This window comes from Microchirus variegatus (genome assembly GCF_963457635.1).
Source record: "Microchirus variegatus genome assembly, chromosome: 15".
NCBI classification, from domain to species: domain Eukaryota; kingdom Metazoa; phylum Chordata; class Actinopteri; order Pleuronectiformes; family Soleidae; genus Microchirus; species Microchirus variegatus.
The window spans coordinates 10,796,420-10,812,359 of record NC_139816.1 but is presented as its reverse complement, the minus strand read 5'-3'; the positions used below and the strand labels follow the sequence as shown (position 1 = coordinate 10,812,359).

The window sequence follows — 15,940 nt, the reverse complement described above, 5'->3', positions numbered from 1 at the left end:
TGAAACAGAACACACTGACCATGAAACAGCCTGCAGCTCCTGCTGTTTGTGTTTTAAGCCCCAGTTCCCGAAACCCGCCCGGGGGGGGGGACACAGATTAAGGCTTGTCTTAACAAAACACCCTCTAAGTGGGGAGTTTCCACAGGATCAAAACAGCTTACAACATGTGGAATTACACTCACATCCTGAAAATCTAATCACAATGGATTAGCAACCCAGGTCCTGGAAATGAGGCCAACATGAATGAGGGCAAATCAACAATACTTCAAGGGTCAACGTTTAAAGTTGACATTATCGCATTAATCCTAAATCAGGTCGCCACTCCCAGGAATCTGACGTTTTCTCTTGAATTCAGTTAATGACTCGCTTAATGAAAAGGGCCAGTCACACAAAATCTACCTCAACTCAGATGTCTCAGAGTAAAGTGGGTCATCTTTAGAATTAATTAGGAATGACTGTGTTTTTTTTTTCCCAACTTGCCGCAGTCTTTCAAGTTGTAGTCACAAGTCAAATCTCATGTAAGATTATTATTAAAAGAGTTCTACAAACAAGAGATTGAGATTATCTGCTGTATGTACGTAACATTGCATTATCTATCACACACAAATAACTAGTATCAGACCATGTGTGCTTGATTTTCAGACTCCTTTCAAGCTAATGATGATCTCATCAAAGTGACATCAAAGGAAAAGTGATGCAAGGTTACAGATCAAAGTGACTTAAAAGGAGGTATGACACGTCCTTGTTTGATAGATATCCCATACGTACCATTTGGGGAACTCATTATCACAGATTCCACTTGTGAGATATTTGCTTACTCAAAATGCAGATCTTTGTGAAAACTCTGACCGGCAAGACCATTACCCTTGAGGTGGAGTCCAGTGACACCATTGAAAACGTCAAGGCTAAAATCCAGGATAAGGAAGGCATCCCTCCAGACCAACAGCGTCTAATCTTTGCGGGCAAGCAACTAGAAGATGGGCGCACCCTCTCCGACTACAACATCCAGAAGGAGTCGACCCTCCATCTGGTGCTACGCTTGAGGGGAGGAATGCAGGTATTTGTAAAGACCCTGACCGGCAAGACCATTACCCTGGAGGTGGAGTCCAGTGACACCATTGAAAACGTCAAGGCTAAAATCCAGGATAAGGAAGGCATCCCTCCAGACCAACAGCGTCTAATCTTTGCGGGCAAGCAACTAGAAGATGGGCGCACCCTCTCCGACTACAACATCCAGAAGGAGTCGACCCTCCATCTGGTGCTACGCTTGAGGGGAGGAATGCAGGTATTTGTAAAGACCCTGACCGGCAAGACCATTACCCTGGAGGTGGAGTCCAGTGACACCATTGAAAACGTCAAGGCCAAAATCCAGGATAAGGAAGGCATCCCTCCAGACCAACAGCGACTAATCTTTGCTGGCAAGCAGTTGGAAGACGGACGTACCCTCTCCGACTACAACATCCAGAAGGAGTCAACCCTCCATCTCGTGCTACGCTTAAGGGGAGGAATGCAGGTATTTGTGAAGACCCTGACCGGCAAGACCATTACCCTGGAGGTGGAGTCTAGTGACACCATTGAAAACGTCAAGGCCAAAATCCAGGATAAGGAAGGCATCCCTCCAGACCAACAGCGACTAATCTTTGCGGGCAAGCAACTAGAAGATGGGCGCACCCTCTCCGACTACAACATCCAGAAGGAGTCAACCCTCCATCTCGTGCTACGCTTGAGGGGAGGAATGCAGGTATTTGTAAAGACCCTGACTGGCAAGACCATTACCCTGGAGGTGGAGTCCAGTGACACCATTGAAAACGTCAAGGCCAAAATCCAGGATAAGGAAGGCATCCCTCCAGACCAACAGCGTCTAATCTTTGCGGGCAAGCAACTAGAAGATGGGCGCACCCTCTCCGACTACAACATCCAGAAGGAGTCGACCCTCCATCTGGTGCTACGCTTGAGGGGAGGAATGCAGGTCTTTTCAATGGTCTTACATTGACTGACAAGACCATTAAAACAACGGCCAGAATACAGGATAAGGAAGTCTTTCCTCCAGATCTGCAGTCTCATCTTTGACAGTTTACCGCTGGTCAACAGGTTATGGACACTGCAATGAAGTGGAAAATACACATGATTTGCTGTGGTTCTCAGAATTAACTTTCATCTCGTAATTTACAAATACAAGTGTTGTTTTGTGATAAGGGCCATTTACAAAAACAATAGGTAATCCTTTTTTTTTCAAAATTCTAATTCACTATCCCATCCCCATCATATACTTCTTTGAAATTTGATTTTATTGAAATAAAGCTTAACAAACGAAAAGTGAATTGAATCATGTTGGACTTAGTCAAGTATTTTCAAGTAAAGTTAAAGCTGTATTGTGTAAGTTTTTATTATAAATGTCTGTTACAGTCAAACCATTGACGGGTGACTTCACATAAGTAAGATTAAATAGGCATGCTGGTAAAGTGAGATTTGTTTGGAAGTAAACAACAAATGATTGACAATGTGACACAAAAGTCTCACTCAAAAAAAAAAAAAATTAAAGGTCCAGTGTGTAACATTTAGAATAAACCACCCATACCTGTACATTTATATAAGTGTATAATCACTTAAAAATACATTTTGTTTGTTTTTTGTAGCCTTCCTGGCGCTAACTAGCTTGCTAAGCAAAGGAAAACAACATCCTGTATTGTAGTGCGGTTGGGAAAGGGAAGGATGAGTGGAGGAGTCTCACCATTAGATGTGACTAAGGGTGAATTCCAATTCCTTGCTTAACCCTCAATCTCAAAAATGCGTGCTCCCTCTAGAGCAAGTGTTGTCCCGATTCTCAGAAAAATTAAGTTGAGGGGCAAGTTTAAGGGCTGTATCTCCCTCAATATTGAGATTTTCCGAGACCACCCTTGGGAGCAAGGGCTACCCAGAATGCATTGCGTGTTTTCACACAACAAAGATGGCGCCGAAAGCAGCGAAACGAGTATGCTACAAATTAAGTATTTTCTTTGTTAATAGAGATATAAAAATTATGAAAACCATTGTATTATCTTAGTTTAGGACCATATTATGGATTACTGACGTCATTGACGTGTAACATTTATTTTTATTTTACGATCTTTTGTCAATAGCCGGCCGGTGCGCACAAGCGATCGTTTACTTTTCAATAAGCCGTGGTGTGTGGTAACTGTCAGCTGAATATGTCCGTGGTTGTGGTATTTGTATGAGTATCATCTTATAACTAACTGACAACCTAATAACTTGACGTAAATGTGTTCTTCTTCTTCTTTTTTGGGGTTGACAGACTGGACGCAGCTTTCGCGTTATTCTGCCCCCCACAGTCTGAAGACGTATCTGCATTTAAGGGGTGTCCCATTTCTAAGTGACAAAATAACCCTCAACACTTGGTTTTGAGGGCCAGTTAAGATTAAGGGTTGAGCTTGAGGGTTAAGATAGGAATTGGAATTGGCCCTAATTCCCGCATACTGCATCTTTAAGATAACACTAATAATGAGTTTACAAAGATGAAGCTGTACAGTTAACTAGAAGGAGTTAAATGATCCACATATTTTCAGACGGTGTTAGTTTCCAGTCGATGCCAGGAGAGTCGTCGCTCCGCTGCTGTAACCTATTTCGTTGCAGTGATTCACTCTCATCCCCTTTATCTCCTGTCGTGAAGAAACACATGGGATGTGAGTTTGTTCATTTAACATAAAGGAGACTGAAATCTCAGAAGATACAAGAAGAGATTATCGTCAAAAAATGAAAAAGTGGAGCAGACTCACCTGTGTGAGGGACGGTTTGTGCATGCAGTCAACGTAAGGTTTGGGCTCTTGTTGAATTTCTCCTCTGAAGGCTTTGTAGCAGACTGCGCAGTCCATTAGTGGCTGCACGAACGCACACAAACAAAACAGCAGAGACAAGTTAGGGCAGGCAGCTGCTCTCACCCTTCACATTTCTGAGCTAAGTAAAGAAACGCAGCTTGAAATCAGGGCAGACTTACTCTGTCGTTTCTGAACTGACACCCTGCGGAGTCCACGGTCCCTTTGGGGCACCTGGTGGCTTTAAGGTAGAAGTTGTGGTAGACGTAGCTCACATCAAACCCAGGCTGAGGAGTAAAGGGGGGGGTGGGGGGGTTAGATGTGGACAACTCACAAAAGCCTAGAGACCGAGTTATCCTCAGTCGCCCAACGACTTACCTCAGTGTCTGACTTTACGATGGTCTTCAAAAAGAGGAAATGGTGCTGGATTCCAGAGTGTGAGCGGAGCTGCTCCAGAGCCAGGTCCACTCCTTTCTTGTAGGTATCAGGAAGTTGACTGTAAGCGTCGTTCGCGTTAGAAGAAAGGAACAGAGCTTCGAAGCTCAGCAGCAGCAGCAGCAGCAGTGGAGCAGCCATCTTTTCTCTCTCTCTGTAACAGTGGGAACACTGTGATCCACCCCCTCCCTCTATGTGCACTTTTAAAGGACCTCACAGCCAGCCCTCTTTCCACTTGGAAAACATTGTCTTTAATTTGTGAGTCACGCCTCAGGTGATCTACCATCTTCATACCACTCTTTCATCAGAGCTGAATTTGATGTACAAACTCAAAACATCCTTGTTAAACAAGTCCTTTTTTCATTAGAAATATGACATTTGGGGTTCCACAAGGTTCAACACTGGGTCCCCTTTTATTTACACTCTACGAATGAACATTTCTTATCTAGTTATTTCTTTGGAGGTAATTGAGGCACAGTTTCCCATTTGTACTTGCTTGATATCAAGGCTGAAATTGATGATTTAAAAACTATGTCTATTGTGGAAAACTGAGAAAATCTACCAACTTTTGCCCCTAAAATTCACACTTTCCACAATTATAGGTTAATAAACTTAACATATCAGCTACCTTCATGTTGAAAACACCATTTATTTGCGCCAACCACCGACACCATTACCTTTTGAAGTATTTAAGTTTTTTCTGGGGTTCCACAAGGTTCAACACTGGGTCCCCTTTTATTTACACTCTACAAATGAACAATTAGCACATTTCTTATCTAGTTTTTATTTATTTCTTTGGAGGTAATTGAGGCACAGTTTCCCATTTGTACTTGCTTGATATCAAGGCTGAAATTGATGATTTAAAAACTATGTCATATCGTGGAAAACAGAAAATCTACCAACTTTTGCCCCTAAAATTCTGACTTTCCACAATTATAGGTTAATAAACTTAACATATCAACTTCCTTCATGTTGAAAACACCATTTAATGCACCGACCACTGACACCATTACTTTTTGAAGTATTAAAGTTTTTTCTGGGGTTCCACAAGGTTCAACATTGGGTCCCCTTTTATTTACACTCTACAAATGAACAATTAGCACATTTCTTATTAGTTTTTATTTATTTCTTTGGAGGTAATCGAGGCACAGATTTCCATTTGTACTCGTTTGATAGCAAGGCTGCATTTGATGATTTAAAAATGTATGTCATATCCTGGAAAACTGAGAAAATCTACCAACTTTTGCTCCTAAAATTCACACTTTCCACAATTATAGGTTAATAAACTTAACATATCAGCTACCTTCATGTTGAAAACACCATTTAATGCACCAACCACTTTTTTTTTTTGATAGTGCTGAATTTGATATTGGGTATTTCTGGGGTTCCACGAGGTTCAACGCTTGGTCCGCTTTCATTTACACTCTACAAACTTCTGCTTGGCTCTACAATTCACATTAAACACATTTTGTATCACGGGGTGCAGTGTTTTGGTCATCAAAGCTACGTACATACTAGAGATTTAAATGTTATAATGGACTGCCGTTCTTTGTTTAAAATAAATACATTTTCCTCAGCTTCTTCCAGATTGAATTATACTGAAAACATGACACAACCACCACCATGATTAAATAGAAAATAACTTTTTATTTGTCATCAATATTTGAACCATTAATGTACAAGAGAGCATCAGCAATATCCTCACAGACTTTTATATTGCTTATGAAATGGATACCACATTTCACATCGTCGACAAATACTTTGATGCGCATAAACAACCTTCACTTCATTCACAGGCACAAAACACAGACATAAAACGGACAGTGTACACTTCACTGCCTTCATCTCATAAATATCCTTCTTCAGTGTCATGGCCATGTTGCAGCCAAATAGGTGTGTGTGTGTGTGTACACATAAGAAAAACTTATTCTTTAAAAAACAAAACAAAACAGCAATAATGCCTTATACTGTGACAGATAAATAATGGAGAGGTGTTTGAATTATGAGCACAAGTACAAACTACTGTAACGTGTGTCGCCCTTTTTCCAAAAACAACAGACACTTGTAGCTGTACTGTATCACTTCATGGTCCCAACAGGCACTTTTTTTGTTTTTGTGCAACTTTGTGACAGCAAACAGGCACAAGATCACACCAGTGATGGGACAGTTCAGAGGGGAAAGAAGTGTAACAGAGGAACATCAAAGCTTTAACTGTTCTACGATACACTGATACAAGTTACAACATGAAATGAAAAAAGACAACACATATTTAAAAAGCCTTCGAAATGCTTCAATATTGAGATTGTCAACACAGGTTTTGTCGAAATTCGGTCGACCAAGTTTGTGAATTTCAATAAAATCATTTTAATCAGCAAAAGAATTTAGTTTTGATTTGAGTAAGGAATGTTATATTCTGAAATAAACTTGTTGATTAGGCCAAAAACGTATCTGCACAGTTAGGAGATTTGAGATGATTTGAACTGAACTGCAGCTTGTTGATCTGAAAACAAAAACCATTCACATGAGCCACAGTTTGGCACTTGAACAAAGAAAACACCCTCAAAAAAAAACATGACATCGATTCCCAGAAACCAACCAAACCAAGTGAGACAAGTTAGAGCAGAACATTAGTGCGCTAATCATGTGCGTTATTATTATTATTATTATTAGTAGTAGTAGTAGTATAATTATCCCACTATCCTTCAATCATGTGTCCTGGCATTAGTGTAACCAGAGTTTGTGTTCCGTTTTGGTTTCATAATCGCCGCAGTCCTGCAACAGCTCCCTCTGCTGGTGATTTTAATTCACTTACAGACACAGATTTTGACAAATAAAAAAACTGAAATAAACATTAGTACAACAAATTAATCAGTTACAAAAGTACAGGCTAAAAAAAAAAATCAACCAAAGATGATCTAACAAGCAAGCGAAAACAACACTGGTATTTTCGTGAATTTAAAAGACGCTAAGGAGATAAAATTATTACATTAAATACAGTCATTGTTCTGATTTGGTGTTTTTTTTGTTGTTTTTTTTTAAAGTGCTACGAGCTTCAGGAGGCGGGTAAAGTGATCAGCTGTCTAAAATTAGACAGAATGAGGGAAAATAAAATGTTCTCAGTATACTGCTTATTTCCTTCATAAGGCGCTTGGTGAGCTTAAAACACACGCACACACACACACACACACACACACACACACACACACAAGCAACACACTAGAATAGCAAAAACTACAGCTTGATAATATAAAGGAATGTATATCACATATCCTCCACATAATTCAATGTGAATGAGAGCAACATTTCAGGGCTGAATAACGACATGTCTACTTTTACCACGAGTCATTTTGAGCTTCAGATTAATATAATTTGATTTGGAATACTTTGCCCCTGAAATTCATGTTTTAAAAACGTGTGTACAACAGTAGGATTTCACTGTTAGAAACCCCACCCCCTCCCCTGAAAATCTGCTAATATTCATAAAAAAAAATGACTTAAATAGTGACCCCCCGAGTAACCACCAAACACGTACTGTACGTTGACGTCTTCGTGATGCGGTGGGGTCAGGGGTGCGCAGCTGAAGCTTTTTTCCTCACGGGCGTTTCAAGAGACTCCGCGCGTCGTCGGCATTTGCGACCATCACACGGGCATGTGCATCTCGGAGTACTCGTCGTGGCAGTCTCGCTCGTCAAACTTTGGCTCCGCGTCGTCCGCGTCCAACTGGAAGAAGCATAAATAAAGACAATCAGAGTAAACATGTCAAACTTGCTCTGATATTTGAAGAAAGAGCTTATGTTGGATTTTGGAGTGAAGAAACGTCAAGTAAAATACTATTTATTATTTTTGATTAGTTAATTAATAGTTTTTAACCACAAAAACGACTGTACATCTATGGTAATTTCCTATTCTTACCTATAATCCAAGTAAGAATCAATGTCTTTATTCCTTAACTGCATGCTGTAATCTATTCATTTAAATATCTTGGTATTGATTTTATCTAATCTGTTAATTAAACCCATTTCTTTCTTTAACTTATTTTACTATTTCCTTATTTTATTTTATTTTTTAAATTGCTTTTCAATACTTACATTTTTTATTTGGGTTAGGGTTAGGGTTACCTAACCCGTTGGATTAGACATAATTTAATGTTAATTTATTTAAAGGTGCATTATGTATTAAATGTAAAGCAACTGGCCATAAAATCCTCCTTATATGTCACAGAGACTCAGGAATAATGTTCATATAACTGAATTCACCAACAACAACAGTACAGCCAAAATATTTGTCATGTTTATGTTTTGAAATCATGTTTTGGCATGTGGCGCCACCTATCGCCGTCTACCAATCACTGCAGTCAATATAGTCTCAGTTGCCGAGCAACCACGGGTTGCCAGTTACGTCAGAAAACGAAACCTAAAAGTATTTCGATTTTGAATGTAGTAACTGTTTTTGGCCACATTCTTACATATGGCACCTTTAAACGTATTGCTGAATTGGCACCTCACTGCTGCAGCTGAGTAGTGGACAATATAGCAGCATGTTGCGCCCCCGTGTGGCCAAACTTACACATGCCATCTCTCTGCCGTTGAAGATGCGGCGCAGCACGAACATCTTGACCGGAACGGTGAGTATGAGGACGAAGGGAAAAGCCAGAGACGCCTGCGTAGACATCACAGCCCACAGAGCGGCCAAACACACCACCTGGATGCTGGTGAACAGATGCATGCGCAGCGTACGCACCTGCAAAAGAGACATCATTGATGAGCATCAAACCTTTAATATACAGAAAGACTTGGCTGTCGTTTGCTTCGAATGCTGTAAATCTTGTTTATTAAGCTATTTCGCGTCACCTTGCGCACGTAGGTGTGGTCAGGGTGATACTTGGGCGGCATCAGCAGCAGCATCATCCGCTCTGTCAGCTGGATGCCATTCAGAGACATCACACCCATGTAGAGGAAGATACCAAACAGCACAGCCAGGGGGATCTGACGCAACAGGTCAGCGATTACAATGGACAGGCCTGGAGAGAGACGAGCGGAAGGTAATTAAAACGACACTAAATGACATGCGGCATAAAATGCAGCTTTAAATTCAAAGTGTAGTTTTCTTTATGGGGGTTGTATCGTCATGTGAGCACTGACTGATTTTAAAACCAATCAAAAACAGGCACAATAAGCGATGACGTGTCAGCCACTCACCGACCATGATGGAGACCAGGAGCCCAGTGACCCTCTGCTCCTTCACCTCCTGGATGCGGGGCTTGTCTCCGGGGGCGACAGCCTTGCTCATGACCGTGAGGGCGTTGACGTGGGTCACCGAGCGGACGGTGGCGGCCGCCATCCACGGCAGGCCGAACAGCGCAGAGGTGCCGCCCAGCACCACGATCAGCATCAGGTCCAGATGGAAGCCGGAACCTTTCACCAGCATGCGCTCCTTCTTGCTCACGATCAGACTGCAGGAGGTCACGTGTCATGATTTAAAACTTGGTTTTCCACATACAGTTTAACGATGAGCGACGGTGGAGAATCTATAGAACAAATATTGCACACAAGTAAAAGGTTTCCCCTCACGTGGTGATCTGAGTCTCCATGAAGATGAGGATGAAGACCAGCAGAGCCGGCAGGCAGCAAGCAAACATCATCCAGATTGGAAATTCACCGTCCGAACCCAGAGGATTAATGATCCAGCCGCGTTTGTCGGGACTCGTCACAGAGAAACCTTTGGGAACGCTCAGTTTCTGTGGGAGAAGAGAGGAAGGCGATGGCGTCCGAGCATTAACGGAGACATTAACATTCACATGCTCAGTATTTAAAGTTGCAGTGGTCGTATTTGAGTCTTACTTGTGTGTATGTGTCATCCACGCTGTAATCTACCAGGACCATGAGGAGGATGGCGATTGGCACCCCGAAATCTCCGATAATTCTGCGAAACTAAAACAAAACAAGTATCAATAGTGTATACAATAAGGTAACCTTTAACACTGCCAGCATTGAGGAAGGGATGGATCATAGAACATATATAAACCAAAAGTGGACATATTCTTCTGGTTTGCTGGTTGGAGCTAACCAGGAAGTACGAATATAATCAATAGGCACCAGGGGGCGACTCCCAGTTGATTTTTAACATCAGTAAACATTCTCCTGAGGAGTTAATGGTCTCAATTGCTAGTTTCATGTCTTCTTTAGTGCTGTCAACGTTAACGCATGACACGTTTCCATGACGTTTGACCGGAAAAAGACGCGGGTGACGTCATTTTTACGTGACTCCGTATTGTTAAAATTAGTCTGTAAAGTAACGCTAAACTTGAAAAAAAGAGGCACACATACGCAGTACACAGGTACGCTGGTTATTTGTAGCGCTGCTCTTTTCGTTTAATAAACAGACCGCTCCAGTTCGACTGTAGGCGCTAATGCAGCTAACGGAGCTAACTGGTAAACGGTGCCTGGACTCCGGTGTCTCGGCACGTAAACATGACGTCATGCGCGTCTTTTTCCGGTCAGTCGTCTCGGAAACGTGTCATGCGTTAAACTATTGCACAGCACTAGTCTTCTTTAGAACACGGTGTCAATTTTGTAAATTCAGTTCCAATTCAGAGGGAAAATAGACGATAAAGCACGTCATATACAAGCGTGTAAGCTCCTTACCCTTCCGGGGAAGAATGCGCTGTTCTTGAACTTGCGCAGGTAGAAAGCGATGAAAAATGTCCCAGCCATGAGGACCAGAGAGAGCAGAGCCGTGTTGGGTTCTCCTCTGACCTTGACCACCTCAGGCAGGGAGCTGTTACTCATCATGACGGTGATATTTTCCGTTGAGGCGGCCCCTTCTGTGCCGTTGTCAAGGGAGCAGCGCTGCAGTGGGTGCTCCTTGAAAATCTGCCAAGAAAAACATGAAATCAATGCACAATATTTTACACCCTGACAGTATCAGCCCCATCATTTTCTAGAAAATAAGCCCAAAGCCAAACTGTTCATAAGCCTGTGGCATAAAACTACCACAGTTCACAGCTTCCACAACAATAAGCCCGGATAATAAAACTAAATCCATCCAACCTTCAAGGACAATCACTCACAGGTGATTTCTGCTGCACTTTTAAGAAAAACACTCTCATTTCGACCTTGGGCGTTTGAATATATTCCAAAGATCAGTCCGTTCAGTTTCGTGTCAGGGACGTAATCCTGCAGCGTGCCAACAAAACATGAGCTGTTATTTTGAGTGCCGGGTTTACCTTGATGAGCTTGATGAAGGTCTCGCAGATGAAGATAAGCGAGATGAGGAACGAGAAGATTTCTTGGGTGAAGCGGGAGACGAAGCGGACCAGGAAACTGCCTTCGAAGGCCACCGTGACAAACACGATGATGATGAGCCAAAACCCGATCCAGACCCGGCCAGTTAGGTACTCCATCTCATTGGATTTACAGAACTGTTAGAAAAAAAAAAAAACATTTAAACATTTTTAATGGAAGAGTGTGTGGTCGATAGATAGTTTAATGGTTATATGTGAATAGGCAATATGATTTTTGACATTGTACAGAGTTGCCTGAAGATACTTCCTGAGCCAAATCAAAATGCTCCTACAGTACGTTTCTAATAATTAATAAAAGCAAATGTTTGCCAATTTTTCGCCTTAAAAGGGAATAATAAAGTGGATTTTTAGCCAAAATATTGCAAAAAATAGCATTCACACTGAATTCACACTTTAAGACCTTGACCAAAGAGAAATGGAGAGGGTGAGTCGACTGTTTTATTTTAAATTAGATGTAAAATACTTCATATATCATTTAAAATGCAGTTGTTGTGGTGAAGTGAAGTTGTTCTTAATATTGTATTGTAATATTCTCAATAAGTTAGAGTATAAAAATGTGGGAACTGAGTTTTTTAAGGATGAAGGTTGCTCAAAATAGTAAGTATGCAAACTTAAGTTTTAAAATGAAGGCCATTGTTATCACTTACACTGTAAAAGGCTTCTTCAAAAACTAGCAAGGGTCCAGAAAAGCCCACAATCAGCAGCGGCTGGGCTCCGAGTAGACAGAAGATGACGCCCTGCACGGCTGTCGACACGATCAACTCCGAGACGCCAATCAGACCCTCCGTTTTCTCACCTGGCAACAGAGACACGTGACTCATTATCACCAAAACGGACACACCCAAACAGGGTTTTAGGTTTCATGAATAGACTTTTGACTAAAAGCACAAAAGGGATTTGACGCTGTGAGACAATGAAGTCTTCAGTTTCCCCCGTGCCACTCACCCAGAAGGCCTCCGAATGTTATGGCTGGAGAGAGAGCGGCAAAGTAGATAAAGATCACGGCAGCCATGCACTGACTGTTCAGGGCATCCTTGAAGTCGCTCAAGTACTTTGGGTAACGCCGACGCACGTCTCGTACCAGTCCACCAAAGGGCCGTCCTGTGCGCTCTAAAGGGTCGTCTTTCTTTGACGGTAAGAGCAGCGCCTCTGTGTGAGCAGAACAAAAATGACACGAGTCGAGTGAGAACATCCCTTGAGAAGGAACACAGTCGTTTGATGCGACGCTTACCTTTTTCTTCAAAACTTTTAGGCTCCTTGGCAAACAGCTTGACCTCCTGCTCCTCCCTCTTGCGTAGCATCTCCCGCTGGAAGCGAGCGACCGAGCGTAGCAGCTCGTCATCTGCCATCTCGGACGGCGGCAGCACGATGCTGCAGTCCAGGAAGCTGTTGATGGCGTTCAGCAGGTCGTGCCTGTCGTCTGCCATATAGGCTGCCTCGTGGAATTGCTGGGAGAAAATTCAGCCATAAATAAAGCAAATGCATTCTACCCTATACACTACTGTCACAATGTTGGGGTCACTTAGAAATGTCCCTATTTTTGAAGGAAAAGCACTGTTTTTCAATGAATATAACATTTATGTGGCAAACGACTATTCTAGCTGCAAACGTCTGGTTTTTAATGGAATATGTACATAGGTGTATAGAGGCCCATTTCCAGTGTTCTAATGGTACATTGTGTTTGCTAATCGCGTTAGAAGGCTATTGGATGATTAGAAAACCCTTGAAAAACCTTGCGCAATGATGTTAGCACAGCTGAAAACAGTTTGCTGGTTCTATGATGAAAGTAAAATTATTATTTTTAATAAAAATCATTATTTGTAATCTTGTCAATGTCTTGACTATATTTTCTATTCATTTTGCAACTCTTTAGATGAAAAAAATTGTGAGTTTTAATGAAAAACACAAACAAATTATATAGGTGACCCCAAACTTTTGAACAGTAGTGTATATTTTTCTTTTGTATACAGTAACCATTGCCTCTTAAGAGGATAGTAAGGAGATGTGTGCACCCCCTGCTGGCCGAATGTGACTAGAACCAGTGTAACACAGTGAAAACATGACTACACTAAGAACACAAACGTATTATAGCTACTTTAATAATGTAATTTAAGACTGTTCTAGTCCATGTTATCTTAAGAATATGTCGCTTTATAAACCAACACCAAAGTCCATAGAGAAAATCTGCATTTTTTACATCAAGAAACACAGGATGGACAGGACGTGTTGATGCCTCCATCAATATGTTCAAATGTGTTGTTTTCTGAATTCAGGGTTTGGAATTTTTTGTTTGGCTTTACCCAAGTTACACAAACTTGACAAATGAGGCAGCAGCAGACTCTATTGAAACGGAGATGTTGTGTTATTATGGTACCACAGGCTTAATTTGGTTTGCCTTTTGTTTAGTGGTTGAAATCAGATTTCCCTTTGTGTCACCTCTGACGACATAGTCTATTGACAGATCCCCTGCTCACCTTGTCAGACATGAGTGTGGAGATGGACCGTCCAATCTCATGGTAGTCCATGCTGGTGGACGAAGGTCCCAGCAGAACAAAAAGGAACCTGACGGGCACAGGGACCTCCAGGACGGACTCCAGCTCCACCGCCTCCTGCAGACGCACAAACGCCATTGTGGGCTGCTCCAGGAAGTGCACGCTTCCTAAAAGTCAGAATGGTGGTTGGAAAATGAAGGAATGCAAGTGATTTTTAAGGTTGTTTTGGTGTCGTATGTTGCGTTTTGTGGCTTAAAGGGGCATCAGAGACTCACCCACAAGGACGACCGTGGCCTCAGCATTCTCAGGAATCTTCTCCAGCAGCTTCAGCTCGTGTTTTGACTTAGAGCGCGGCATACCGGGCACCGGGGTCGACTCTTTCTGTAAAAGAAAAAGCAAAACTAGAAGTTAAATTAAGGATAATTAACCCGTGTTTTAGATAACAATGGAGCACTGGACTTACTTGTACCTCGTTTTTCTCCATGTCTATGCGCGTGTCTCCTGCATCTCCAGCGGATCGGACGGTGGTCAGGAGTGGCTCAGTGACAGCGCCAGAGCGCTCTGGCTGGTGGCTGTGGTTGGCGTTGTGGTGGTGAGTGATGAGGCTGCCGAGGCTGGCTGCCGAGATGTTCCTGGGGAAAGGGTTGTGGTGCTCTTTCTCGTCGCTCGGGTGACTAGGGACGGCGGGGAAAGGCAGAGAGAGGGTGAGCAAGAGGAAGAGAGGTAAGGACCAGACATGAAGCCACCTAGCAGCAGCAGCAGCAGCAGCAAGCGGGAACAAGTATACCTCTTAAACAGCAGTTGGACCTTTGTACTAATGTTTATTTGATAGGAATAAGTAGTATGAACTAGTATGAGCTTCGTCTGTGAAGGGTCTCAGTCATCCAGGTCCAAGCAAGTGGACTTGTTTGAGGTTTTCTTGAAGAGGTTTTACCTAATTTAACTCTAAAAAGCCTCTTGGATACAAGATTACAGTCTTCAAGAAATATCAAGCTGCCCATATCTGCACTCCTGAGGTTAGTATTAGCTTTGAACTTCAGCATAATGATGATCTGTATGTCGTTTTGATGACAGCTTAAAGCTTTTCACATTAGTTTTGCTATTTTGTTATTCTGGTATTGGGAGTTTGGTTTTTTGGTACACAGGACTACAAAAGAATACATTATCTTCATTTTAAGATAGTGGACAATCATTTTTGCAGCACTTTTTTTTAATCACACATCAATGTGCAGGATGATGTTTTTGCCCAAGTACTTGACGATTGATTTTGTTTCAAAAACTGAAGCTAAGTCAGTTCAAATCACCAGTGTTTAAGCAGCAGTGCCCTCAGGACGTTGGATCGGTCTTCAGCTTTGATCTGATCAGAGATGATCATCTGCTCCACCACCTGGTGAGCAATGCCAGGGAGGGTCTTCTGGTCCAGGTCGAGCAGCACTGCACCTGCAATCACACACAAACACACACAAACTGAGCTCTGCACTGCCCGAAGTGCATCACTGACCTGACGACATGTTCAAACTCCGTTTCTTCTTACCATGCGAGATGGTCTTCCTGAGCTCCAGCAAACTACGGAAGGACAGCGAAGCCACGTGAGGCTTCCCCCAGCGGTCCGTGTCCTCCTCCACGTCTTCCTCAAACTTGATCCAACGGGCCGTTTCCTTCCACTGCATCTCCTGGTTCTTGTCCATGATCAGCTCGTTCAGCTCCACAAACACCTGGAAAAACATTGCACAGGAGCACAGTGCGAGTGTGTGAGATACAGCAGCTAGCATCCATTGCAGGGTCCGGTCAGGAAGCACAGAAAGCTCCATCGGAACAAGTTTTGCATGTCTTCGTGCTTATTTGGTTACAAAGTAGTTTATTCTAAATCACTTCACACAAGGAAAAAGATTATGTTCGGT

General features: G+C 42.4%; 3 protein-coding genes across 4 annotated transcripts in view; 1 reads left to right on the top strand and 2 right to left on the bottom strand.

Moving 5' to 3' along the window:
• Positions 1 to 823: 823 nt before the first annotated feature.
• LOC310937299 (uncharacterized protein) lies at positions 824 to 1,993 on the top strand (the record flags this gene model as incomplete). Its single annotated transcript, XM_083901529.1, has 1 exon — positions 824 to 1,993. The coding sequence occupies one exon, from the start codon at positions 824 to 826 to the stop codon at positions 1,991 to 1,993; it is 1,170 nt and encodes a 389-aa protein (XP_083757655.1).
• Positions 1,994 to 2,382: 389 nt separating this feature from the next.
• On the bottom strand, positions 2,383 to 4,393 carry LOC310937164 (uncharacterized protein). Its single transcript, XM_083901373.1, has 4 exons — positions 4,188 to 4,393; positions 3,992 to 4,096; positions 3,774 to 3,875; positions 2,383 to 3,656 (listed from the first exon to the last, which is right to left on the bottom strand). The coding sequence occupies exons 1-4, from the start codon at positions 4,383 to 4,385 to the stop codon at positions 3,570 to 3,572; spliced, it is 492 nt and encodes a 163-aa protein (XP_083757499.1). The 5' UTR covers positions 4,386 to 4,393; the 3' UTR covers positions 2,383 to 3,569.
• A 1,488-nt stretch (positions 4,394 to 5,881) lies between these two features.
• slc4a2b (solute carrier family 4 member 2b) overlaps positions 5,882 to 15,940 on the bottom strand; it is a 36,441-nt gene continuing 26,382 nt past the window's right edge. The window contains exons 10-25 of one of the 2 annotated variants that reach the window (XM_083901723.1): positions 15,574 to 15,754; positions 15,344 to 15,479; positions 14,503 to 14,713; positions 14,315 to 14,420; positions 14,022 to 14,206; positions 12,779 to 12,995; positions 12,493 to 12,696; positions 12,195 to 12,343; positions 11,470 to 11,664; positions 10,889 to 11,116; positions 10,085 to 10,174; positions 9,815 to 9,981; positions 9,443 to 9,696; positions 9,095 to 9,264; positions 8,811 to 8,984; positions 5,882 to 7,964 (exon numbers count right to left, since the gene is read on the bottom strand). In XM_083901723.1, coding sequence (XP_083757849.1) covers positions 7,884 to 7,964; positions 8,811 to 8,984; positions 9,095 to 9,264; positions 9,443 to 9,696; positions 9,815 to 9,981; positions 10,085 to 10,174; positions 10,889 to 11,116; positions 11,470 to 11,664; positions 12,195 to 12,343; positions 12,493 to 12,696; positions 12,779 to 12,995; positions 14,022 to 14,206; positions 14,315 to 14,420; positions 14,503 to 14,713; positions 15,344 to 15,479; positions 15,574 to 15,754 — 2,748 coding nt within the window. In that variant the 3' untranslated portion in view covers positions 5,882 to 7,883. The remainder of the gene's footprint in view (positions 7,965 to 8,810; positions 8,985 to 9,094; positions 9,265 to 9,442; positions 9,697 to 9,814; positions 9,982 to 10,084; positions 10,175 to 10,888; positions 11,117 to 11,469; positions 11,665 to 12,194; positions 12,344 to 12,492; positions 12,697 to 12,778; positions 12,996 to 14,021; positions 14,207 to 14,314; positions 14,421 to 14,502; positions 14,714 to 15,343; positions 15,480 to 15,573; positions 15,755 to 15,940) is intronic. The other variant, XM_083901724.1, reaches the window with a different exon arrangement.

What these genes read in the sequence shown, in the direction of transcription:
- LOC310937164 (XM_083901373.1), bottom strand. Translation starts at nt 4,385, where the DNA reads ATGGCTGCTCCACTGCTGCTGCTGCTGCTGCTGAGCTTCGAAGCTCTG. An exon ending in TCGTAAAGTCAGACACTGAG is followed by an intron (nt 4,097 to 4,187) that starts GTAAGTCGTTGG and finishes TTTACTCCTCAG; the next exon opens with CCTGGGTTTGATGTGAGCTA. An exon ending in GTCAGTTCAGAAACGACAGA is followed by an intron (nt 3,876 to 3,991) that starts GTAAGTCTGCCC and finishes GCGTTCGTGCAG; the next exon opens with CCACTAATGGACTGCGCAGT.